The sequence below is a fragment of the Grampus griseus genome, assembly GCF_964374135.1.
Source record: "Grampus griseus genome assembly, chromosome: 5".
Taxonomy (NCBI): Eukaryota; Metazoa; Chordata; class Mammalia; order Artiodactyla; family Delphinidae; genus Grampus; species Grampus griseus.
In genome coordinates, this window is record NC_138998.1 from 48,689,003 (window position 1) to 48,716,387 (window position 27,385).

At 41.1% G+C, this 27,385-nt stretch overlaps 1 protein-coding gene across 8 annotated transcripts in view; it reads right to left on the reverse strand.

The window, feature by feature from the left end:
• Positions 1-27,385, reverse strand: part of TNIK (TRAF2 and NCK interacting kinase) — a 412,271-nt gene that overhangs the window by 52,667 nt on the left and 332,219 nt on the right. For 5 of the 8 annotated variants that reach the window (XM_082655675.1, XM_082655672.1, XM_082655673.1 and 2 more), the window contains exons 13-18: positions 24,326-24,436; positions 23,392-23,478; positions 22,111-22,299; positions 12,950-13,114; positions 3,884-4,123; positions 1,363-1,469 (exon numbers count right to left, since the gene is read on the reverse strand). In XM_082655675.1, coding sequence (XP_082511801.1) covers positions 1,363-1,469; positions 3,884-4,123; positions 12,950-13,114; positions 22,111-22,299; positions 23,392-23,478; positions 24,326-24,436 — 899 coding nt within the window. The remainder of the gene's footprint in view (positions 1-1,362; positions 1,470-3,883; positions 4,124-12,949; positions 13,115-22,110; positions 22,300-23,391; positions 23,479-24,325; positions 24,437-27,385) is intronic. The other 3 variants (XM_082655678.1, XM_082655677.1, XM_082655674.1) reach the window with 1 other exon arrangement.

Consider the following 27,385-nt stretch of genomic DNA (forward strand, 5'->3'; position numbering starts at 1 on the left):
ATCTATAGCAACTAAACTTCTAAACAACTGATCTAATGAACACAGCCTTGAAGGCAGGGTTCCAATGAGCAAGAAGCACTGATAATTGGGGGCTTATCACCGCTCGAAGAGGGGGACTGATAAAGTTCAGGCCGGCAATCCAGCCTGACATTCCTTTGGCTCCCTGGTCACAGTCCGCTCTAGGCTTCCTCAGCTGCTCCCAGCACCAACTCAGCGTGAACCTGACGAGTCACTGGACAAAAACTGCTCGTTGGCAACTCCACTCAGACGAGTTAGCTTCTTTGCCCTCAAGGGATGGATGTTTTTAGTGCAGTTCCATCTTATTTATGGACTGACCCCTTCCTAAGGCTTTTCATGTGAAGAGGAAAATGAAAGCTTTATGATCAAAGGCATTCCATATTTTAGGATCTGTACAAATGGTCATAACCTTCATTTTCAGTCTCTCCTTCTCTTTGACTAGCAAGAGCGCTCTCATGAACACAATGAAGACGGATAAAGCAGCCTGCCCAAGTTCCTTTTTATAGTCTCAGCAGAGGCCATTTGCTATTTCAGTTGATCCTAAAAAGGAGTGTACTCTTCATGAAAAAATCTGAGGGAAGCTTGATGGACTACAGCAGCAAACAGCATCTGTTACCACATAAAATCTGCTCAGATACTGTAAGGATATTGTTTATTTTCCAGCTTCTTCGCTTGAGCACTCGACACCAACCAGTAGGTGGACGCAACTTCCTGATTGTAGGAATATACAGGGTCGGTAGAAAATTCTAGGAGAGCACAGAGCAACAGCGGGAGCATCACTGTATTTCAGTGATGCTCCTTAATGCCAGAGGTGATTTCCTCATGAGAACTAGTTCTTCTGTAATTTGCCGAACTAGGGAAGCTCTGCAGCTGGTGGCTACAGCATTTCTATGGCAATTACTGTCTCAATAGCTCCCACGGCACATGTCTTGGCCTGATGCTAAAACCAACTCAGATCAGGCCATTTTGTTTGGCTGGCTTCACGAAATGGTCTCTGAAGTAACGGTCAGGGGCGCTGCACCCAGACTTCTATTTGCAGTCTTACTCCCACGTTTAAAAAACTGCCAAGTAAGGTAAACCTGGTTGGATTCTGGGCTGATTCATTCGTTGACCCTGTGATTCATTGACTCGTTCATTCATGAGCCCTCACCGCACACTGATTTCTGTGAAAGGCTACTGAAGAAATAAAAGACATGTGTCTGGTCCACCAAAGCGTACAGTCTGGGTGGCCAGCCAACATGCCTCTGAAGTGAAAAAAGAACAAAGACATTTTTTAAGGAAAGCAACAACGACAACGGTAGGTGGGGACTTCTCCCTTCAACTTACCCATCTTCCTTCCCTTACCTTGCTCTGATGGGTTGAGATCCTAGTCTGGGTCCCAGAGCACTACCATTTCCAGGAGAATTCTTTCTCGCTAATGCTGGGGATATAGAAGTTGTTCTTTGAGGCACCTGAAAGAAAACCAGAATTCAGAGATATTTTCCATAAAATAGCTTCCACAGGGTTCCGCCTGAAAAGCAAGCTACTCCTTTCCTAAGATCTCCCAGGAGATACAGAACTATCAGAAACAGGAAAGAAACATCTTGCATTTCTCAAAGAAATAGTTAACTCCCTAAACAAAATCAAACGAAAGGCAATGAGGCACATTTCAGCCACCATTAGGGAGTACAAAGTGCTCAATTTAAAAAACAAATTTAGAAACAGACCAAGCGGATTATTTTGATTCACTGGGCTAAAATAATTGATTCCCTTCATTTGCACAAGAGTGGTGGATATCAGAAATTTCTCTGGGGTATCATTAACTCAGCTGATCATTGGAAATTGCATCTGATGAGACATCCAGATAAACCGAGTTCCATTTTTAACTCACAATACAACTGATAAACAGGTAAGGAAATTATGAAATCTGGTGAGAAATTAGGGTATCAGGCTTGGGACATAAGCCACATGTTAGTGAGCTCAGAAAAACTACTGCAATAGATCCTGAACGGTTCTACTTCCTAATCAACTTGCAATTTCTAATTAAAAACAAACCGCCAACACTGAACTTTGGAAGGTCAATTTGCAAACGTGATACAAAACAGGACTAATACTGAAAATACTGGAAGGTCTTCAAAAAACTATGTGAATACCAGTCAGACTGTGAGGTACGGTAGGAAAACGTACCATTACCTTAACTTTCAAGGGCCTAAGGTAGAATTCAAGTATGCCTCATGTTAGGAAACATTTTCTAATGAAATCAAATACTGGTAAGTGCACCAAAGGAGTCCAACATGAGGGGAGAGTAGAGGAAAAACTTACTTTATGAAAAGTGACTAGGGAATGAAAATGTACATCTCCTGTGACAGCTGGTTGGGCTAAACATTCATGAGGTGCTTCAACTTTTATTTATTTTTGGAGGTCCTTTTAAAGTAGGTTTATATTTTGTACTAGGTATTTTTAAATTATGCTTTGTTTTAATATTATGTTTAGTATATTAAATGATATTTAACACTAATACGGATCTTATTGGCTATTATAATACATTTTAAGATAAAGACCTAGAAAGATGAGTCAGTGAAGTGAAGCAGAATAACCGAAACAGTGTTCCCACCTGCTCAAATTAAATATTACTCTCACTAGTTTTCCTTTTGCACTTGGTCAACTGAAACAGTTGTAGAGAGAGACAGTCTAATGAATTATTAAAACCCAAAATCTTTGTATTGATCTAAATTTTTCCTCCCAGAGTTATAAGTGTGTGCCTGCGTGTTTTTAGAGAGTGGACCCATAACGTCAAATGTTTCCCCAGCTCTCCTGTCTGCTCCTCTGCCCATCCTATTCTCTAGATTGAACTTTGCTCCATAAATAACCTTTTCTGATGGCATCTCTGCTTCCACAAGATGAGAACAACAACAAAAGAGCCATTATCAGCTAATTTCACTTTCAAAATAATAGAAATCCTGGTATAATATCCTTCTGAGAGGAAAAATATTTGAAAATCATTGGGTAAAAAGGTCTTCTTTCTTTCTGGAATCAACAATGGCATCGATTTCTGGAAATTGTGGGACATTCCATTTGTCATAGCTCCTATGCTGAGTTCAGGAGAAAGGGGAATCCTGAACCGGGAAGAATCTGATGCAAAAATTTCTACAGTATTTTGATGTTTCCAGGTTGTCTGTAGTGAGATGCATGGCCACGTTTTAGGACATTTTTTGGAATGTACAACAACTTGGTATAGGCAAAAACAAAACAAATGAAACCAAACCAGTGGAATGGCTGGTCATTTTACCCTAGAGTTTAATCCTCAGTAATCAATTAAGGCTGGAATTAAATCACAACCTGGCCTAGAAGGAGCTTTCCTTAAGTGGAGCCAACTAAAATATTCTAAGAGCATTACTATCTTCTGAACATTTGAAACCTGTTTTCACTTTGGGTTATTAAAAATAGGAATAAAAAAATTCCTTACTTTTTAATCTGGAAATTTTAAATTTGTCTAGACATAGATTAAGTAATCGATGAAAATATCCATATTATTCTATTTCTTAAGATGGATAGTTAAAAGAACAGTTTGGAATGCTTGGGGTTGCGAGTTCTAATTCTGGATACAGGATATATGCTTCCAAGTCGTTCAGTCTACCTGAGCCTCCATTTCTTTGGGGAAAATGGAGATCAGAAATGATAAACGACAATCCAAGTCTTAGCTTGGGAACGAGGAGGGACCAAAACAAACGCAAGAATGGACGGTACTTTGGTGCCAGGTTCTTCAATACTATGAATGGTCTGGAACGGGGGTAATAACAATGATAACAGTAATAGTAATAATAAGAATAATAACAAACAATGATGACGATGATGGTGATGTCGATAAAAACCCCAGTACTATTACCTTTGGTGGAATGTCTTCTTCCTGTCGTAACCAAGAGCTTCGGTCAAACTTCTCAATGCGAGTGGGGAGAGGCGGGTTTTCAGAGGTGGGATCCGAGTTCTGGCGCGGCATCTCCACACGGTGAGAGCTCACGTTCAGAGCCTCCTGAAACCCAGAGAGGCCCTTCGTGGGCTGCTCGTGCACCGACTGGGAGGCGGTCAAGGCAGGTCCCTGGGATTTCACAGCTACCAGATGTGGGATCTAAGCATCAAACCAACATCACAGCAGTGTTATTAGAAGAAAAAGCAGATCAGCTAGGACCTCACTCAGGGGAAGGGAAAATAAAATTTTAGGGAGAAAGAAACAGTACACAGAGCCCATCACCGTTCTCTGCAGCATGCTTTTCAAAGCCCCCCCGAATTTCCCATTTAGAGCTGGAGGGCTTGACCAGGGTTCCTGGCAAAGAGTTAAATGATTGACTTGGGACTGCTAAGAAGTCGGTGAAATAAGTGTCATGATAATGATTTTTAGTGAACATTTACTGAGCAGCAATACAATATATTTACAAGCACTTCTCTTCTAATGTTACAAACTTCCTCCTTTCAACCTCCTAACTTTGACTTCAGAGAGTGCTCTGTGAAACAAGAATTGCTCTGAACATCTTACGTCTTGTGAATTCACTAAATCGACCATGAGACGGACACAATTATTTTCCTCATGAGAATGTAAGGATTAGAGAGGGTAGGTAACAACCTGGATTTCACAGTTAATACGTGCCAGAGCCTGGGTTATAACCCACACATACGCTTAATTGTAGTTCCGGTATTGTAACCCCACAGCCTAACTGCTACACTATGCTGCTTTCTGGTGAACTGGCTCTTACCAGCTAGGATATTATATAACTCTCGAGACCAGGACGTTTCTTTTAGAGTTGTGGTAAGTCTCACAATTTGGCATGTGTTGATGTTGTTCATGCAGGGAAGAAATGTAGTCTTTAGGCAGAAGGGTGGCTTTTTAAGACAAATCATGAACATATAGAGTTCAGAGTACCCTTTACCATTAGCACTGTTCACACTTCATTGTGCTCATGTGAGCCTGAGTCCCCCTCCATCACATAGGTAAGCTCCTCAGAGACAAGAGCCATGTCTGACCTCCTATCTCTGCGTCTAGCACCACGCCTGGCATGTGGAGGTGCTCAGTCAATCTTGGCTGGGAAAACATCTAGAGACTTTCTAAATTAAACTGTTAAGTCCACAAACATTAATCTAGTATCTGCTTTGTACAAGGGACCTACCAGACCCTCTTTGGATTGAAATCTCAGTGCCCAGACTGCTGGGGAGCATCTCTATAGCCCTCCTCCACCAGCCTGGCCCCGTTCCTCTTGCCCTTGTGGTCTTATCCCTGGAGCAGCCCTGCCCCAGCCTCTTCAGACTATCCTGGGTCTGAAACCTGCAATGTTATTCATTATGGTTCAGAGGCAATTCTCAAAGTCCAGTTCAATGGAATGTTATGCTTCAACCAGAATAGAACTGTAACCAATCAAATTTATATTAAGGGTAAATATCATTAAATATATTAAGTATTAATATGAAAACAAAGCCTATCTTACAAATATGTAGTACATGCGCCCCAATGTTCATAGCAGCACTGTTTACAACAGCCAAGACACGGAAGCAACTTAAATGTCCATCGACAGAGGAATGGATAAAGAAGATGTGGTACACATATACAATGGAATATTACTCAGCCATAAAAAGGAATGAAATATTGCCATTTGCAGCAACACGGATGGACCCAGAGATTATCATACAAAGTGAAGTAAGTCAGAAAGAAAAAAAGACAAATACAATAAAGTAGAATTATATGTGGAATCTAAAATATGACAAAAATGAACTTATCTGTGAAACAGACTCACAGACATTGAGAACAGATTTGTGGTTGCCAAGGCGGAGGGGGTTGGGGAAGGAACGTATTGGGAGTTTGAGATTAACAGATGCGGACTATCATGTATAGAATGGATAAACAACAAGGTCCTACTGTATAGCACAGGGAACTATATTCAGTATCCTGTGATAAACCATAATGGAAAAGAATATGAAAAAGAATATAATATGTTTATGTTTAACTGAATCACTTTGCTGTAAAACAGAAACTGACACAACATTGTAAATCAACTATACTTCAATAAAATAAATTTTAAAAAATGTAGTACAAAACACAAACCTACTTTAAAAGAGCCTCCAAAATAAAAACAAAAATTGAAGCTCCTGAAGAATGTTTAATCCAATTAGCTGTCACAGGGTATCTACATTTTCATTTCCTGCTCACTTCAATAGAGTTTCATAAGTTTTCCCTCTACTTCCCCCTTTTACAGGGCAATAGTGTCCTAAAAGGTCAAAGTTAGGGGCTTTTTAAAGAGGAAGTTTGTGTGTTAAAAGAGAAGTTTCTATAAAAATGTACCCCATGGACAAACCTCTTAGATAGCCTCATCCACCACAGGGCAGACAGCAGAAGCAAGAAGAACTACAGTCCTCCAGCCTGTGGAACAAAAACCACATTCACAGAAAGACAGACAAGATGAAAAGGCAGAGGGCTATGTACTAGATGAAGGAACAAGACAAAACCCCAGAAAAACAACTAAATGAAGTGGAGATAGGCAACCTTCCAGAAAAAGAATTCAGAATAATGATAGTGAAGATGATCCAGGACCTCATCCTGGAAAAAGAATGGAGGCAAAGATTAAGAAGATGCAAGAAATGTTTAACAAAGACCTAGAAGAATTAAAGAACAAACAAACAGAGATGAACAATACAATAACTGAAATGAAAAATACACTAGAAGGAATCAATAGCAGAATAACTGAGGCAGAAGAATGGATAAGTGACCTGGAAGACAGAATGGTGGAATTCACTGCTGTGGAACAGAATAAAGAAAAAAGAATGAAAAGAAATGAAGACAGCCTAAGAGACCTCTGGGACAACATTAAACGCAACAACATTCGCATCATAGGGGTCCCAGAAGGAGAAGAGAGAGAGCAAGGACGCAAGCAAATATTTGAAGAGATTATAGTTGAAAACTTCCCTAACATGGGAAAGGAAATAGCCACCCAAGTCCAGGAAGTGCAGGATAAACCTAAACAGGATAAACCCGAGGAGAAACACACTGAGACACACAGTAATCAAATTGGCAAAAATTAAAGACAAAGAAAATTAATGAAAGCAGCAAGGGAAAAACGAAAAATAACATACAAGGGAACTCCCATAAGGTTAACAGCTGATTTCTCAGCAGAAACTCTACAAGCCAGAAGGGAGTGGCATGACATATTTAAAGTGATGAAAGGGAAGAACCTACAACCAAGATTACTCTACCTGGCAAGGATCTCACTCAGATTCAAGGGCGAAATCAAAAGTTTTACAGACAAGCAAAATCTAAGAGAATTCAGCACCACTGAACCAGCTCTACAACAAATGCTAAAGGAACTTCTCTAAGACAGAAACAGAAGAGAAGAAAAGGACCTACAAAAACAAACCCCAAACAATTAAGAAAATGGTAATAGGAACATACACATTGATAATTACTTTAAACATGAATGAATTAAATGTTCCAACCAAAAGACACAGGCTCGGTGAGTGGATACAAAAGCAAGACCCATATATATGCTGTCTGCAAGAGACCCAATTCAGACCTAGGGACACATACAGACTGAAAGTGAGGGGATGGAAAAAGATATTCAATGCAAATGGAAATCAAAAGAAAGCTGGAGTAGGAATACTCATATCAGATAAAATAGACTTTAAAATAAAGAATGTTACAAGAGGGCTTCCCTGTTGGTGCAGTGGTTAAGAGTCCGCCTGCTGATGCAGGGGACACGGGTTCGTGCCCCAGTCCAGGAAGATCCCACATGCTGCAGAGTGGCTGGGCCCGTGAGCCATGGCCTTTGAGCCTGCGCGTCCGGAGCCTGTGCTCCGCAACGGGAGAGGCCACAACAGTGAGAGGCCCATGTACCGCAAAAAAAAGAATGTTACAAGAGACAAAGAAGGACACTACAAAATGATCAAGGGATCAATCCAAGAAGATATAGCAATTATAAATATGTATGCACCCAACACAGGAGCACCTCAATACATAAGGCAAGTGCTAACAGCTATAAAAGAGGAAATCGACAGTAACACAATAATAGTGGGGGACTTTAACACCTCACTTACACCAATGGACAGGTCATCCAAACAGAAAATTAATAAGGAAACACAAGCTTTAAATGACACAATAGACCAGATAGGTTTAATTGATATTTATAGGACATTACATCCAAAAACAGCAGATTACACTTTCTTCTCAAGTGTGCATGGAACATTCTCCAGGATAGATCACATCTTGGGTCACAAATCAAGCCTTAGTAAACTTAAGAAAATTGAAATCATATCAAGCATCTTTACTGACCACAATGCTATGAGATTAGAAATCAATTATAGGGAAAAAAACCCATAAAAAACACAAACACATGGAAGCTAAGCAATACGTTACTAAATAACCAAGAGATCACTGAAGAAATCAAAGAGGAAGTTAAAAAATACCAAGAACAAAGGACAATGAAAACACGATGATCCAAAACCTATGGGATGCAGCAAAAGCAGTTCTAAGAGGGAAGTTTATAGCTATACAAGCCTACCACAAGAAACAAGAAAAATCTCAAATAAACAATCTACCTTACATCTAAAGGAACTAGAGAAAGAAGAACAAACAAAACCCAAAGTTAGCAGAAGGAAAGAAATAATAAAGATCAGAGCAGAAATAAATGAAATAGAAACAAAGAAAACAATAGCAAAGATCAATAAAACTAAAAGCTGGTTATTTGAGAAGATAAGCAAATTGATAAACCATTAGCCAGACTCATCAAGAAAAAGAAGAAGAGGACTCAAATCAATAAAATTAGAAATGAGAAAGGAGAAGTTACAACAGACACGGCAGAAATACAAGGCATCCTAAGAGACTACTACAAGCAACTCTATGCCAATAAAATGGACAACCTGGAAGAAATGGACAAATTCTTAGAAAGGTATAACCCTCCAAGACTGAACCAGGAAGAAATTGAAAATATGAACAGACCAATCACAAGTAATGAAATTGAAACTGCGATTAAAAATCTTCCAACAAACAAAAGTGCAGGACCAGATGGCTTCACAGGTGAATTCTATCAAACATTTAGAGAAGAGCTAACACCCATCCTTCTCAAACTCTTCCAAAAAACTGAAGAGGAAGGAACACTTTCAAACTCATTCTGTGAGGCCATCATCACCCTGATATCAAAACCAGACAAAGATACCACAAAAAAAGAAAATTAAAGACCAATATCACTGATGAATATAGATGCAAAAATCCTCAACAAAATACTAGCAAACAGAATCCAACAACACATTAAAAGAATCATACACTACGATCAAGTGGGATTTATCCCAGGGATGCAAGGATTCTTCAATATATGCAAATTGATCAGTGTGATACACCATATTAACAAATTGAAGAAGGAAAACCATATGATCATCTCAATAGATGCAGAAAAAGCTTTTGACAAAATTCAACACCGATTTATGATAAAAACTCTCCAGAAAGTGGGCATAGAGGGAACCTACCTCAACATAATAAAGGCCATATATGACAAACCCACAGCAAACATCATTCTCAATGGTGAAAAACTGAAAGCATTTCCTCTAAGATCAGGAACAAGACAAGGATGTCCACTCTCACCAATATTATTCAACATAGTTTTGGAAGTCCTAGCCACGGCAATCAGAGAAGAAAAAGAAATAAAAGGAATACAAATTGGAAAAGAAGAAGTAAAACTGTCACTGTTTGCAGATGACATGATACTATACATAGAGAATCGTAAAGATGCCACCAGAAAACTACTAGAGCTAATCAATGAATTTGGTAAAGTAGCAGGATACAAAATTAATGCACAGAAATCTCTTACATTCCTGTACACTAGTGATGAAAAATCTGAAAGAGAAATTAAGGAAAGACTCCTATTTTCCATTGCAACAAAAAGAATAAAATACCTAGGAATAAACCTACCTAGGGAGACAAAAGACCTGTATGCAGAAAACTATAAGACACTGATGAAAGAAATTAAACATGATACAAACAGATGGAGAGATATACCATGTTTTTGGACTGGAAGAATCAATATTGTAAAAATGACTATACTACCCAAAGCAATCTACAGATTCAATGCAATCCCTATCAAATTACCAATGGCATTTTTTACAGAACTAGAACAAAAAATTCTTAAAATTTGTATGAAGACACAAAAGACCCCAAATAGCCAAAGCAGTCTTGAGGGAAAAAAACAGAGCTGGAGGAATCAGACTCCCTGACTTCAGACTATACTACAAAGCTACAGTAATCAAGACAATATGGTACTGTCACAAAAGCAGAAAAATAGATCAATGGAACAGGATAGAAAGCCCAGAGATAAACCCATGCACCTATGATTAAGTAATCTATGACAAAGGAGGCAAGGATATACAATGGAGAAAAGACAGTCCTTCAATAAGTTGTGCTGGGGAAACTGGACAGCTACATGTAAAAGAATGAAATTAGAAGACTCCCTAACACCATACACAAAAATAAACTCAAAATGGATTAGAGACCTAAATGTAAGACCGGACACTATAAGATTCTTAGAGGAAAACATGGGAAGAACACACTTTGACATAAATCACAGCAAGATCTTTTTTGATCCACCTCCTAGAGTAATGGAAATAAAAACAAAAATAAACAAATGGGACCTAATGAAACTTCAAAGCTTTTGCAAAGCAAAGGAAACTACAAACAAGATGAGAAGACAGCCCTCAGAATGGGAGAAAATATTTTCAAATGAATCAATGGACAAAGGATTAATCTCCAAAATATATAAACAGCTCATGCAGCTCAATATTAAAAAAACAAACAACCCAATCCAAAAATGGGCAGAAGACCTAAATAGACATTTCTCCAAAGAAGACATACAGATGGCCAAGAAGCACATGAAAAGCTGCTCACCATCACTAATTATTAGAGAAATGCAAATCAAAACTACAATGAGGTATCACCTCACATCTGTTAGAATGGGCATCATCAGCAAATCTACAAACAACAAATGCTGGAGAGGGTGTGGAGAAAAGAGAACCCTCTTGCACTGTTGGTGGGAATGTAAATTGATGCAGCCACTATGGAGAACAGTATGGAGGTTCCTTAAAAAACTAAAAATAGAATTACCATATGACCCAGCAATCCCACTACTGGGCATATACCCAGAGAAAACCATGATTCAAAAAGACACATGTGGTTGAGAGTCTGCCTGCCGATGCAGGGGACGCGGGTTCGTGCCCTGGTCCGGGAAGATCCCACGTGCCGCGGAGCGGCTGGGCCCATGAGCCATGGTTGCCGAGCCTGTGCGTCCAGAGCCTGTGCTCCACAATGGGAGAGGCCACAACAGTGAGAGGCCCGCGTACCGCAAAAAAAAAAAAAAAAAGTACCCAATGTTCATTGCGGCACTATTTACAATAACCAGGTCATGGAAGCAACCTAAATGCCCATCAACAGACAAATGGATAAAGAAGATGTGGTACATATATACAATGGAATATTACTCAGCCACAAAAAGGAATGAAATTGGGTCATTTGTAGAGACGTGGATGGACCTAGAGACTGTCATACAGAGTGAAGTAAGTCAGAAAGAGAAAAACAAATATTGTATATTAATGCATATATGTGGAACCTAGAAAAATGGTACAGATAACCGGTTGCAGGGCAGAAATTGAGACACAGGTGTAGAGAAAAACATATGGACACCAAGGGGGGAAAGCGGTGGGGTGGGGATGGTGGTGGTGGGATGAATTGGGAGATTGGGATTGACATGTATACACTAATATGTATAAAATGGGTAACTAATAAGAGCCTGCTGTATAAAAAAAAATTAAATTAAATTTTAAGAAACCTTGAAATTTGCTGCAGTTATGGTTGCAAATTGAGTCTGCTTATAACCATGGTTTATAATTGGCATGATTTCTATTAAAAAAAAAAAAAAGTACGCCATGGAAGGTTAGGCCTGGACTCATACAAATAAAAACAAACAAGTGCCAAGCTGGCTGGTACTGAAAAATCTTGGACCTCATATACTAAAGGCAAACTTAAAACCAAGACTCCTTGACTGTGTCTACTCTTAAACTCCAGTTCAAATAGCATTACATATTTCAAAGGTGACCTCAGAATATTCTGTGGAAGTGTTAACACAGGTGGATACCTGGAAGAAGTTTAAGACATTTGGGTGAAAACATCTACATTACCTTTATTTTTCATCTAATTTCATACTTCATTTCAATTCCTATTTCATTTTTGGTATATATAAAATCCTCTAAAACTTCCAGAAACTTCCTCCTTATCTAAAAGTGGAGATATCTTCTTTTCTTTTCCAAATAGCTTAAAACAATGGTTCTCAAACTTCAAAGTGCATCAGAATCACTTGGAGGCTATTAAACTCCAGACTGCCAGGCCCCAACCCTAGAGTTGCTGACCAGTAGGTCTGAGGTGGGCCTCAGAATCTGCGTTTCTACCAAGTTTCTGGCTGATGCTATGCTGCTGGCCCAGTGACCACACTTTGCAAACCACTGGCTTAGAAGACACAATTTTACTTAACCTAGTCCATTTAATTTTTTCAGTTTCAGGCTCATGTGAAAATCCCAAGGAACAAAAGATAATATAATAGTTTATACGTATCAAAGGTCTACACAAATGTTAGTTTTGGTAATTATATCTAAAAGGATGCTCGTTCTGACCTGGCAGGAACTCCCCCGGGTCTCCAGAGAGGCAATTTACCAAGAAGTGACTTTGTGGTTGGCTTAAAGTTAAGGATGGTGCTTTTTTCTTTCTTACTCCTTCTGCTGCCTTTCACATTCAGTGGGGTCTCCTATCTTACTAGAGATTTGATATTAAAAGCCATGACTTGGCTGGACCCATGCCTGAATCCATGTTACAATTTCCTGGGCTTTTATTAGACTTTACTGTATACCTGTTGAAAAAAGCCAGTGGAATGAAGGGAGGACGTACCTGGGGATCTACTGGTCTGAGCATGGGGGGTGTCCGAGCAGGCTGAACCCCACTGATGCTGAAGGACTCCGACCGTGGGGGCAGGTTGGGGTCTGATATCCTGTTGGCAACCTTGTGAGGCATGGCAGGTGAACTCTGCCGGTTGAGCCTTGACCGTTCTTCTACCTAGAAGCCAAAAAATGAAAAAAGAAAGAAAGAAAAAAGAGTACCTCAGTGGATGGAAGCTGACTTACTTCCTAGTTACGATTTTCTGTAGTCACCTGCACAGCCATTTTGTATCCCTCTGATCAAATCACTTTAGAAAGCTGAAGCTCTCCCTACCTGCTCTGCATCAGAAATTTGCAAAAAGCTCTTTCTGTCAGAGTAAATACTAGCGTGAAGAACTCACAGAACACTTAAGCCATCATCCTTCCATCACCCATTACCTCGTGCTATTCCGTTGGCTGGGAATTAGGGATCTGCTTAAGAGTTTACCGTGCGTTAGTTGGAACACCATCCTGCTAATCGGTCACAAAGCCAGGGGTCAGTGAGGGAGAGAGGTAACTACGGCGGGCATTATGATTGCTTGGGGAAAATAGAAAACTGCTTTGAGCTGACTCATGGGACAGGGCAGGAAAGAACACAGGAGGGCTGGCAGGAGGATGAGCTGAGCGTACTCACCGCCATTGATTTCTTCACATGCCCTACTCATGGGCAAGTGGGCCTCTCACTCGATAAGCATGGCCTGTCTTATTTTTTATTTATTTATTTTTGCGGTACACGGGCCTCTCACTGCTGTGGCCTCTCCCGTTGCGGAGCACAGGCTCCGGACGCGCAGGCTCAGCGGCCATGGCTCAGGGGCCCAGCCGCTCTGCGGCACGTGGGATCTTCCCGGACCGGGGCGCGAATCTGTGTCCCCTGCATCGGCAGGAGGACTCTCAACCACTGCGCCACCAGGGAAGCCCTGGCCCATCTTAAACGGACTTCCCGTATCATTTTCTTTTTTTTTTTTTAACATCTTTATTGGGGTATAATTGCTTTACAATGGTGTGTTAGTTTCTGCTTTATATCATTTTCTTTTTCTCTCTTCTTCTCCCTTTCTTTTCGGGTGTCTCTCCCGGCTCTCTAGAATACACTGTCCCAGCGCCTTCTTTCCATTCCAGCCTGGGCTCCACTACCTCCCTCTACCCTCCTCCTGTTTCTCCACACATGGCACTCATTCTTGCTACTCCTCCTCTCCTCTCCCTCCTCCAACCCTCTCTCCTTTCTGGACACTTCATTTCCTTGTCATTCCCTTTCTGCAGAGTCTCTCTCAGCCCAGAGGGGATAACTGATCAGAAGTGCTTTGCAGGGAAGGCTCTCTTTACAGGCAAAAGTTACCCTTGGTAACTTATTTGCTGCAGACAGACTGTGGCAGAGGACAAATTAAAGGAAATTTTAGATAAACAAAATGTACACTGCAAGACATGATTTAAAATCTTCGACAGCTTTAAGAGGTCTAGCACTTTTCTTCCAGGTCCACCTTGTCCTGCCCTTTATTTCTTTAGGGTCAATTTGACAGTTGTAATTTCCAAATTCACGGAGGCAATGCACCCTACCCTGATGGCCCGTAACTCTCTTCTGCCGACTCACTATCTTTGTGTTGCAAGAGCCTGTCATGGAACCCACATGCAGGTCCTCAAGACATATTTGTATGTCTCAGCGAAGAGCTTTTTTTTAATCTATTTTACTTCCTGATTTGAAAGGAAAATTCAAAAGAGCTATTCTTTCCCATCCTCCCTACTTTATTTTGAATCTTCCTAGAGGCAGACTCAGTCTCATACACAAAATAAGTCTGTTTTTAAAACTCTCAAATCAACTACAAACATGTTAACATGTTAACATGTGCCATAGTGTAGAAAACCACCCTCTTGCCTCTACTTAGCGGTAATTTGAACACCTCTTCCCTGACCGTGGCTGTGCAGGGTACATACAACTGGCGTCTAGTTGACTTTGGTTTTGAAATTCCACGTCCCAGAAGCTTACCACATACCAGATAAGATTAGCTGCAAAAAGCCAGGAATATAAACCAGAACATGTATACTTTGTATGTGTATGTGTGCAAAGTATTACATCAGCAACAATGGGCTATTATTGCATTGAGCCAAAGGAAATAACAAAGACTGACTTGAGATAAGACCACAAAGAAGAGAAAGTCCTGCAAAGACAACCACAGATAAACTGAGACCAAGGCATGCAATGTATTGCTTTTCCAAATACGAGACTCTTGAAAAGAAGGTGACTATTTCCAGATGACTGGAATTAGTCAAATATTAACCATTTTCTTATTTCCAGGGAAGATCATTAAATAGATAAATCACATGTATAAGTACCCCTCACTATCTGAACTCTCACCATCCAAACCACTGCTGTCTGAGGTCAGGAATCCAAGAGGTTTGGACTCATTTTCAGATAAATACCTGGCTATCCAAACTATAGCCACTTATTACCTGACATTTAGGAACCAAATATTATAAGGGAGTGAAGAGTACTTGCTATTATTGTTTTCTTAGCTGTAAAATATCCTCAGACTGTTTTAAACCCACATTCAGAAACAGCACATTAAAAATAAAAGTCTGTCCCCCAAGACTCCATCTTGAACAAAGAAATTATATTTGAGATAAAGAATTTTTTTGGCAACTGCCAGTAACAAGGCTCCAGTAAAGGCAGCACCTTTGTCTCCAATAGGACCGTGGGCCACACGGGCCCTAAAGCTGTTGTTAGAAATGAATGGGGCACAAAGTGGGGTGCTAATTTTCACAGGCAGTTAATGGGTTTGATTAGTCAAGTGTAGCTATCACTCATGTACTTCTAGTAACATTTGCTATGCCTTCTCTAAGTTAAATACTAAATCCTACCATGACTATGTTTCTGTTTGTGCCATCATAAATATATGGTGTGAATAATCTATTGTTATACTCAGCAGATTATTTCAGGATAAGTCCAATGTGGTGAAATTTCCTGGGTTGAAGTTTGTCCAAAGAAATTTGAAAATCTATGTGACAGGTGTAACAATGAGGCATCCGGCTACTTTGTCTCAAGAAAATCTGGCCCTAAAGTCTTTAGGAAGAATAACGCTGCCTGTTGCTTTTGCACCAAAGGGTATTGGAGCAAATATATCAAATGAAACATCCAAATAACAGTTTCAAATGGACAGAGGGGAAGCTGGCCTTTCTGCTTATTTTGCTACTGGGCAAAGGCCTGTCTCCTGATTCATCACATCTTATGTCTACTAACTGAACAGTGAGTGAGACAAAAAAGAAGGTATCTTCCCCCAGAGTAAGAATATTTTGTGATTAAAAACTGGCTTACAATCAAGATATGTTTCAGTCTGCCTTTCATGATACTAAAAAAAAAAAAAAATCTATTAGCTGAGTCTTTGCTCCAACCTCTTGCTGCCAAGAAGTTGTAAAATATCTTAAGTACCACCAAAAAAGAGTGTTCTAGTAGCATCAGATAAACAGTGTCAAGGTGCTAGACCATAACAAGAAGACATTTATAACAAAGGATTTCACACTTGACGGGATTATCAATAAATACAGAGAACAATACTAGGAGAGACTGATCAATTTTACTATAGAATCAGGTTTTCTTCTTATTAAAAGGATCATTTTAACATCAAAACTAAAATAACTTTGGAGAGGTTTGGATAACTTCCACAGAAATGCTATACTATTTATTACAGCATTACGGGGAGAAAGAAAAAATAACTGTGGTCTCAGAAATAAAATTCTGCTCCAGGCAGGACTGTGGTATCCACTGGCTACTGAGAGTGATGTCTAAGGCCTCTGAGATATATAAAAGTTGCATGAATACAGACGACCGAAAAGAAACACGTCAATTACAGGATTTGAAAAAATTTCAAAATAAATAAAAATACATTGAAACATGTATAAGTGTAAACATTATATCAATGTCAACTGTTAAATTGTTTTGTACATTTGAGAACAATTTATAGCTTCCAGTGTCTCACTTAGCAATCATGAATGATAGCTGCTGAGAGAGAACTTCAAAACAAAATTATAGAAGTAATTTTTTAAATGTTGACAACAAAATATATTTACTATGTCATATGGGTGCATTTTAATAATACTTTATATGACACTAGGGTCTGTGGGGTTTACGAAGCTCTTAGAAGGCCTGCCTTAAGAGCTAATACGTGGTGAATTGAACACAACCGTATGGGAATATTTTTTCCCCAACTGGACAAAACAATTTGATTTTTGTCTTTACTGGCAATGTTGGAGGAAGAGAAAGAAGTCCAATGATTTTTAAGTCCTCGTTAGGTACTCTGACCCTGCACTCACTGGGCACAGGAAGAGTTGAGTCGCGCTGTCTTTTGGCAAAACCACATGGGCAGACGGCTGCTGAGTAAGACTGGTGCTATCCCTTCTCTGGGGCACCTTTGAGGACAGGGGAGGCTCTCATTCATAGGGAATGCTTAAAATGTAATCTCGTCTAAAGATAAGGGCCTGGACTAGTTTTCCAAGATCTACTCCTAACCACTGATTGCACAGAAAAGTACAGATCCTCATGTGAATGGAGCACATAACTTAAAAGTAATGAGGCAAATCTTTGGCAAGCTGAGATGGGAAATTAAAAAGTGTGTATCTATCACCGGGGAGAGGTAAGTGGAAGAGATGGGAGATGCATGTGAAATCCCAACCAGAAACAACAGAGGCAAAACACTTATTCCTTGTGGGCAACAATGGCCTTGGGAGCAAAATAGAAATATGTTGAATCATGTATTTCATTTGCATTTGTCCAGCGCCTACAGTTTCAATGGCACATTCACATACATGGTTGCCCAGGATCCTCCCAACCTTGAGACAGGAAGTACAGGTGTGGAGGCTGCACCTCAGGAAGACTATGAGACTTCCAGGTCACAAAGACCGTAAGTGGAAGAACTTGAACTCAAACAAGCTCTTTCCTATTTCCTGTCAGGTCTCTCTCATGCTAAATCTTAAGAGAGATAATCAGAAACTGAGGAAAGACAGGAAAAGAGCCATAAACTCTCTAAATAGTAATATGGGACCTCATATATAAAATAATTCATATAAAACAAGTGGAGAAGAGTTCTTATGTACAAGGATTTCAAAGTCCAATGGGCTGATGGGATATAAAGAGACATCCTGGCCCATCATTTGCCAAATAAAACCATGGCCAGATGACTGGCATGCATCAGAGAGAAAGAACATGATGAAGTGTTAAAAAAAATATTAAAATACCATCTCATGCAACACTCATGTAGACAGAGCATTCTGTCACTGCTGTGTGCTGGTGAAAATTAAAAAAAAATTATTGCCAGGCCGAGACAATCACAGGCCATCATAAGAAACAGGAATCTGTACCATTAGAAAGAAAGGGCATTATAAGAAAAGGACTATCCATCTTTCAAAAAGTGCCAGTGGGAAAAAAAAAACCTTCAAATTTTGCTGATGTTTAACAGAATATCATATTGATGTTTTCACAAAACAACTCTGACTTCCATTCCAATCTAGAAACGGCAGAGAATTTGAAAGGGGTGAGAATGCCCCCCACTCCTCCTTTTAATGGAGACATTAATGTTCCTTTCTGGCTGAAATCTGAAAATCAAAGTCAATGTAACATTTAGGACAACTAGAAAACTCAGTAAAAGGAGAGAGAGAAGAGCTCAAGATTTGCCAATAACCAAGTATTTTCATTTGTTCTTACCACATCCGACAGATTAATAAGAAAGGAAATGAGAAATGTGATGATTTATGTTTTACAAAATGAAGCAACGAAAACACAGAGGATGAAACATTATAACAATATTACACTGCTAATGAAAAAAATGTCGACTGGAAATAAGGAAAAGTAAGTGGATGGAAAAGTAATCAAAGAAGGAAAAACCACCCTGATGAGAAGGTATAGAGCTGAGTTAGAAAACAAATATGGGAGCAGATTACAGAAGAGGCTGCTGTGGGTGGAAGATGGCCAGGTGGTGTCTTCAGTGGCATATGGGGCAAAAAAGCCCAGACCCTCTATCACAGGAGACCATGGTATAGCTGCTGCCTACCCATCCCTGGTGAGGATATTTTCAAATTATATCCTCGCAGAGGATGCCTTTGAAAAAGAAAATGGTACCTTTTATTCTACCTCCAAAAGAGAGTTTAACCCAGGTTCTTTTTATTGGTTGATAATTAAGATACTGCTGAGCTAGAAATTCTGTCCATATCTAAAGTCTTGAAATGTATTTCACTGTCTGGCTACTTTCAACCCCATCTACCTCCTACTATAAAAAAAGAAACCTGTAAATAAAGCTCTAGAAGAAAAGTTCATACATTGCTGATTAGAATCATTGAGAGATCAGGAAAATAAGCATTCTCACACTCATTTTTATTCCCATTTTAAGAAGTGGGTGTTAAAAAAATGATGAATTAAACTAAAGCAGACAACTATTTGTACTTATTTGTATACCAGTTGCTCCAATCCCCAATTTAGCACCGTCACTCATTCTATCATCTAAATGTTTCATCTTTCTTCTAAAATATGAATACCCACTCTAAGACTTGGGAACTGGTTCATGGATAGGTGGTTAGTTGGAAGCTGGATTATGTTAAACACACCCAGGAGGATAGGATTAAATCTAAAATCCTAAAAGAATGTTCCCACATGTCTAAAAGTCCATGAAGCCCAAAGGAAGAACTCCAGCTGTCAGGAAGCCAGGGACCTTGGAAGATGTCACCCACCAGAGGTGGCCCAGACTTAGGATGGCCCGGGAACCTCACATCGGGTGTGCTTGATGACACAGCCATGCTGTCTGCACTCCCACTGGCTATGTTTCCTTTACTGCTAGGAGCCTGGCTGAGAAGCACAGGGGTATTAAGAGGTCTACAAAACTGCCCTGATGATATCTGCAAAGATTTGCCCCCAGGAACGGCATGGCTTCTGAAAGCTTGGGAACTGTGAATTAGTTCTGAAGAGAGAGGACAGGCCAGGAAATTTAATGATGAGGACAAATAGTAATTAGAAAATAATGAAGTCAAAATGTTTAAGTTCAAATCAAAACATGCTGGGTAGAGGTGGAAAGAAGGAAGTGGAAACTGCTTTATGTTTCCCCCCTTTTTCTGGTACATTTGTGCATGAGGGAGCTGCACAAGGGACAGAAGAAATTCTGGTATGTTTTGCAAGGTATCATGGTCTTCTCCAATGGGATCTGTTGGCATCCCTTTCCTAAACTCATGCTTGGGTCTGGGAGCACTGAAGGTCAGGTGGTCATGCATCAAAGAGAGGTCATTTAGTGATGCAGCACTTCTTAAGAGGAGTCGAGGTACTTGTACGGATGCGTGAATTCACGCCCCTCCTGCCCTGAGGTACACATGAGTCTCTAAGGCCCTCCTTACTTGCTGTAATGGACAACTGGGGGCTCATCACTTTGGAGATGCTGGGAGAGGACACACAAATGACCTTAAGTCCTGACTCTCGAGTTGGGCTACATCTTTGGGAGCGAGATCGCATCGTTGATCTCACTGTGGTCCTTGAGGCTCGCTGAGGCTGTAGTTGCTCTTCAAGACCAAGTCTAATAGGATAAGCTGGTCCACCTTTCTTCCATGAGCGATGCTCAAACAGGGGTCTTGATCTGGAATCATTAATTTCTGCAGGTGCTACTGGCATTAGCTTAGGAGAGGCTAGTTTCGCAGCCTCTCAATACCTGCCATGATCATGAGCTGTGAGTCTGGCTTAGCTGAGGGTTTCAGCTTGATGTGGCTAAAGGATGGTTTAGCAGTGGAGGAAGGTGACACATCTCTGCTAGCCAGGAACCACATCAGCTGCTGTTGGACAGCATAGTGATTGCGCTTAGCTGGAAGAACAGGGGGGTTATTAAGGGGTTGGCGCTGTGCCTGGGAGTAAGATCACAAATTGAATTACTGACCTGGGAGAAAGAGGCAGTTGTTACAGACATAGGTAAATACAAATCGCATTCATAGACTCTAAGGGAAAGTGATCAAAAACGTTCTTGACACTGAATGACTTTTCTCTACAGATTCAGTTTTTAAGTTTTCAAGGTTATTAGTTTTGTAAAAATAGTATAAAATCATTATAAAGGATTTAAACATAAATACATAAAACATAATACATAAAAGTATTAAAAAGTTTAAAGAAAAAAACTCTATAGTTTCTACTTCCCATAAACAGCCATTATTAACATTAGGACAACATAATTTCAAGCATTTTTCTATACATATGTAAGATAGAGCAGAAAATTAAAAATTATACAAATAGGATCTTACGTAAGAAATCAAGTTCTGGTAATATTGTAGTCTAGATAACTTGAAATAAGCTCTAGCTATAAATATCTGAAGATACTAGAAGAAAATGCAGAGTAATATAAATCACCCTTTCAAATGACTAGTTATGCTCACAAGAAAATAAAGGAAATCATTAGTTGCCACATTAATGACAGAACTGAAAACCAGGGTGTCAGGCATATGAGATGACACAGCGACTTCCTAGAAGGGTTGTTGATCTTGGAGAGAATTATTATTTTGTTTGTTTGCCTTACTCATTTGGTTACCACCCTTTTTTTCCCTACTATTCAAATAATTTTTAATGAGATTTTTAAATAGCTCATCACAGAGTCAAGTTCCTGAAAATTCTTTCTTAGTCTAGTAGTTGAGCAAATGAAGGACCATTACTTTGAAAGTATTTGCAAAAGAAATATAAATGACCTCTGACCCGGTAACTGAACCACAATCACAAGTCTGGGTCCAACTGTGTGTTCACTGTTACTACAGAACATGGAATGTTAGTGACAATACTAATGATCACTTTTAGGGTCTAGGTATGGATAGGAAATGATCCTACCTAGAATTCCTTAAGTCTTAAGTCATATTCTTCCATGAAAAAGTCACTAAAAATCCTCCTGCCACAAACTCAATTGGATTCCAATAAGGAAAAGGATTTTCTACTTCCTGTTGTTACTTACAAAAAGAAGAACAAATGGATTAAGGTAGAGAAATAATGTTACAGTTCTTCCCAAAGCAAAGCATGTGTGTCTCATAATGAATTATTTTCCAACTTTGTAGCACTAGTTTAACTCTCTGTTTACTGGAGAGACTCATTATGGCCAATTTCTCCAATACAGCACAGGTACAGGCTGTACTTGCTCGCTGACTTACCTCCTTGGCCCACGCTGGTTTCTCACTAGGACTCATCCCTTCTTTGTAATGGTACAGTGGCTTCTTCTCCACAGGCCTCTGCTCCTGCCGCTGATGCTGCAGGGAAACCAAGTAGTCTCTCTCTTGCTTTAGCTGTCTCTGTAGTCTTTCTGCTTGTCTCTGTTCTTCCAACTGTTTGCGCTTATATTCCTGTCCAGATCAGGAAAGGAGAACAAAGAAAAGGCTAAATCACCATACGGAAACCATTGGCCAGTACCAGTGAAGCATGCAATGGAACCAAAAGAGATGATAAATAACAAAGGACCTTAATACCAACAGAACCACAAGAGGACATCAGGATGTGCCATAGAGATGAAATACAGCCTTGGGTTAGCGTCTGCACAGAATGTGGCATTTAATGAAAACACCACTGTTTTAACGGCAACCCCTGCAGAATACCACCCTTTGCAAAGTGACTTGCCCTTGGTGAATTGTAACCAAGAAAGTGGCAATAATGAGGACATATGGATGGTCAGCACGCAACCCCTATAAGGAACCGTCCACTTCCTGGTTTAGTAATTAAATCGTTCAAACATGTACAATTAAAAAAAAAAAACATGTACAATTAAGTACAAAACGAAATAAGTACCTAAAGATACTGCCTAAATCATCTTTTGTTTAACAAAACTTGGACCAACGAAACCATTAGCAAAAACCACGTACAGGCTAAAAAAATATCACAGTGCCACTGAATAAAAAGTTCAGTTAAAAAAAAAAGATACACCAAGAAGCTCATTTGGAGAGCAGTGCAGTAATAATAATAAAAAGTACTTCAAGTGGAAGCCGTCTGAGCAGGGAACACAAAATGTTCCCATCGTAAGGGTAAAACTAATAGTCTGCAAATGAAATATGACTACAGAGCTGAGCGGGTTCTTACGGAAGAGGAGCGCTTTGCTGTGATTGTATTCCAGCATGTTGCAAACGACCTCAAACATTACTCTGCAATAAACACAGTGGGTCTCAAAAACAGTCTGAACTTATAATAAGGCTGGATTCATGTTAAAGTTTCACAAATAGCTGGAGTTAATAAAGAATGCATAACAAGTATATTAAACACATTGACTCAGCACACTGGGTCAGGAAACGAATTAAGTTTTAGGAGATTTTCCAGGTCCATGAGGCTTGGAGGATCCCCTCCTTCCTGACTGGCAGTTAGAGGAGACCACACACATACACATACACACACACACGCGCGCGTGCGATGAACACAGAGCAGGTCAGCTGGCTTGGCTTTCCCATTACCAGAAGTAGAGCTTGTTCATGCAGTAGCTGCTGCTGCAAGATCTCTAACTGTCTCTGCTCCTCCTCTAACTGTCGCCTGATGTACTCCTGGAGAGGTAGGTGGCAGAGAATTCAGAGGAACGCAACGAGAGAAAGAAAGAGAGAAAAAGAACCGGTAATTTCAAAGGTGACAAGAGCTGCCAAGTGAAGTGTGGAAGGAAGGAGGGGAAAAAATACCCAGACGCCTCCTCGCTAAACAGGAAAGGTACCCCGCACCGAAGCAAAAGCGTTTCAATGCAGTCAAACGCACAAGCCCTCTACCTGCAACTGCAGCGGACTGAGATGGCTCAGTGCTTTGCTGTTAGTTACTCTTTGGTTTGGAGAACCGAGCTCTATTTAAAAACTTTTCATGACAGGTTCCCTCTTTAGGGGCTACCTGAAATTAACAATGCTATAAAGTTCAGAGGCTCCTGTGCAAGCAGCAGGGGTAAAATAATGGTTGAATGCCATCACGCACTGCCTTTGTAACAGAGCCATCTTGCAGTTCCACTGCACTGTCAGAATGGGATTCTAACAAAGAGAGAAAGGGCCCGCATCGATGGCTCCAAGTCCTGGAGACCAGGGTTGCCTGAGTAGAAAGCTCTTCTGAAGCGATGAAACGGGAGCACTTGGCTTGTGTATCACGCGCCAGTGCTACTTTCGAAGTAGATGCCCAGGGTTGGGAAAATCACGAGATCCAGGTGCGCCAGGGGACTTCGGCCTGGGGAGGAAGCCAGGCTGAATGAGTGGGCTTTGCCAAGGTAGTGCGTTTGACTTTTTGAATAGGTGAGAATAGTTGCTTGAGAAAGAGTAAAAACCTGCTTAACCTGAGCAGACCCAAGAGCAGGTGACCCACAGCCCAGAGGCGCCTGGTGCTGGCGCTCCCGTGGGGCCGCCTGTGGGGCCCCAGCTGTACCTGCTCGTGCTCCGCGCGTCTCCTCTCCTCCTCCCGGCGCATCTGTTCCTCGTAGTGCCGCCGCTGCTCCCTCTCCTGCTGCTTCCGCAGCTCCTTCTCTCGCCTTTGTTGCTGTGGGGCGACAAGCAGACAACCGTGAAGGGAACGGGCAGTGGCGAAGGGTGTCGGGAAGCCAGCAGGGAGAGCTGCAGGACCGTGGTTGTGAGCTCTTAGCGACATGCCTGCATGCCTGAGGGCTCCTCGCCTATGCCATTGGGGGACGCATTGGCCAGGATGGGCTGATAGAGAGCAATTCGGTGTTTACCACGCAGGTGGGCTCCCCAGGTTTATAAGTCTCCCAAGAAGTTCACATTCAATGCGTCCTCCCAGTGGGCTGATGAGGGTTTCCAAATCAGGGGTAGGTAGAACACTGATGTATAATCAGTTACTTATTATGTATCATCAAACTGTTTGTGAGATGCTACAGGCTTTAAAGCACATTCGCAATGTTCATGCCATTCAGTCTTTTGGACACCACGTAGGGCAAATGTATCAAGAAAGCAAACACCAGGGGCTTCCCTGGTGGCGCAGTGGTTGAGAGTCTGCCTGCCGATGCAGGGGACACGGGTTCGTGCCCCGGTCCGGGAAGATCCCACATGCCGCGGAGCGGCTGGGCCCGTGAGCCATGGCCGCTGAGCCTGCGCGTCCGGAGCCTGTGCTCTGCAGCGGGAGAGGCCACAACAGTGAGAGGCCCGCGTACTGCAAAAAAAAAAAAAAAAAGAAAAGAAAAGAAAAGAAAAGAAAACAAGAAGGCAAACACCAGAGAAGGGAAGTGACATGTTCAAGGCTACACAGTAACTGTGACTGTGGGCAAAACAGAATCTACTGACTCCCACCTGGTCACTCCACTTTCTGATAGACCCTGCTGCCTTTCTGTTTTGGGGAAGTCACTTTTAAGTGTCAATTTCAACTTGTCACTCGAGTACGATGTTAAGCTCAGGAGCCACCATCATCTCATACAATCATTATGCCTCTGAAAGTGGACGTCACGGCAAGCACCTTTCATGCTTTATCCCATTTCATCTGCACAAAAATCTTTTCAGGTAGATGTAATTAATACTACTATCTCCTATTTTAAATGAGAAAACAGAGGCACAGAGAGATTAAGTAGTTGTCCGAGGTCATGCCCACATTCAAGGTCATACTCAGTAAGCGGTGGAGCTTGATTTCAAAGACAGGCAATGTGACTCCAGTCTGAACTCAATTAATACAGAAGATGAAGAGGCAACAGGAGTGACAGATCATAATTAATCCAGTCCTCCATTATATTCTCAGTAAGGAGAATGTCTTAGGAGTAGTGACTGGAGCCAAGGTTTCCTAGGTAGGGATGGTACCATTCCCCAGTCCTTGGGGCATCTGGCATGTGTGGGACACTCACACATTACAAAGTGTTTCCCCGTACCACACGCCAGTAGCGCCTCTTTTGAGAAATGCTGCAGGCCCTTTGTGCTGGAGCCCCGTACTGGCACTAGGATTTCTTCTTCCTCAAATACAAGGTTCGGAGGGGCCGATCAGAGGGTCCATTCCCCTGTAACAGTCTCAACAGCACTTCACTGCCTTGCTGAGGAAGCATGAGGTATCCAAAATAAAATGGGCTGTGACCGTATCTCACTGAGAAGTTAGCTCTATAAAACCTGGGAAACAGCTTTCTAGGACAAAAACTCTCTGTCCCAAGCCCAGCTAAACCAACCACAGATAGTCAAAGAGCCAAAGAAGCCCACGAATGAGGTGGCCTTCCTGATGTGGCTGGTGCCTGCAGTCCTCCAGACCCGCTCTCTTCCAACAGTCTCTGAGGCTTGGGAGATAAACTGCATCTTTTGAAACTCAATGTCTATCGCTTGCAGATGAAGAATTGTTTGTCCATCTTGGATTGTAGGCAATGGGGAGCCGCTGGAAGTCTATATGCCATCAAATGCCATGACCAAACCTGCATTTTCAAGGGGGCTCCTACCCACCACGGGATGGACAGGACTAGAAGCTGAAAATGCAATGTGACGCCATTCTATGGATCCAGACAGAAAACGACAGGGCACCCATGAGCTAAGCAAAGGCAGCTGGAGAATCCATGTTCGTAATGCTGAGACGCAGTCAAAAGGAAGAAAAACTAAAAACTATCTGGATTTCCAGTCATTCCAACAGGACTGTAGTGGAGGCCAACTGAGAAGCAGAAATTAGAATTAGGCCAAAAATAAAACGGGCAGAATTTGGTGACTATGGGGTGTGTGAGGGTGAGTGGTGAGTGAAGTTCCTGGCCCAGGAGCATGGCAGGTGGTGTGATATACAAGTTTAGGGATGGGAATGAGGGGTGTGCTGGGGGGCGGGGATGAGTCAAGTTCCAGACATGTGATTATTTGTTTTACAGAAAAATAATACAGGACGATGCGAGTAGAAAACATCATCATAGGAACTGACTGAATAATTTGGATTACAGACCCAAAACAGAGATATTTCCAACACTCAACCGAAGTGAATCAATGTCAGCACAGAGAATAAAATAATTATGTGTACAGATCTGGCTCCTGGCAGGAAACAGCCCTAATTTAGCTAACATTTCAAGTTTTTTACTCCCACCATCAGTCTCCTTGAGGAAAAAAATATAATCAAGGCTTTTGAAGATTTAGCTGATTTTTATGGGAAGGATTTGTACATTTTCAACCCCCTTTCCAGGAATCGATACTGTTTTATAATTACAGGCCACTCAGGTCCCTGTGCAAGGTGTACATAGTGCTGACTGCAACTCAGGAGAGTTTGGGCTTCCCAAGAACTCTGCAGTGTCTGAAAAAGACACTCTAAAGTGACTAATAATTAATAATGATCTCATCTGGATCAGCTGCTGCTAAGGCATGGAGGTATCTGCCAGGGCCTTGGTTCCTGTGGTGAGGCTGGAAAAATAAATCACTTCCCCAACCTTGCAGAAGGCACCTCGCCAATGTCTAGCTGCTGTGCCTCCGTGTTAATCACCTTTCCAGGAAAATTGTTTGCTCTCTCTCCTCCTGGCTGTGGGACTGTTTGAGGGGACAT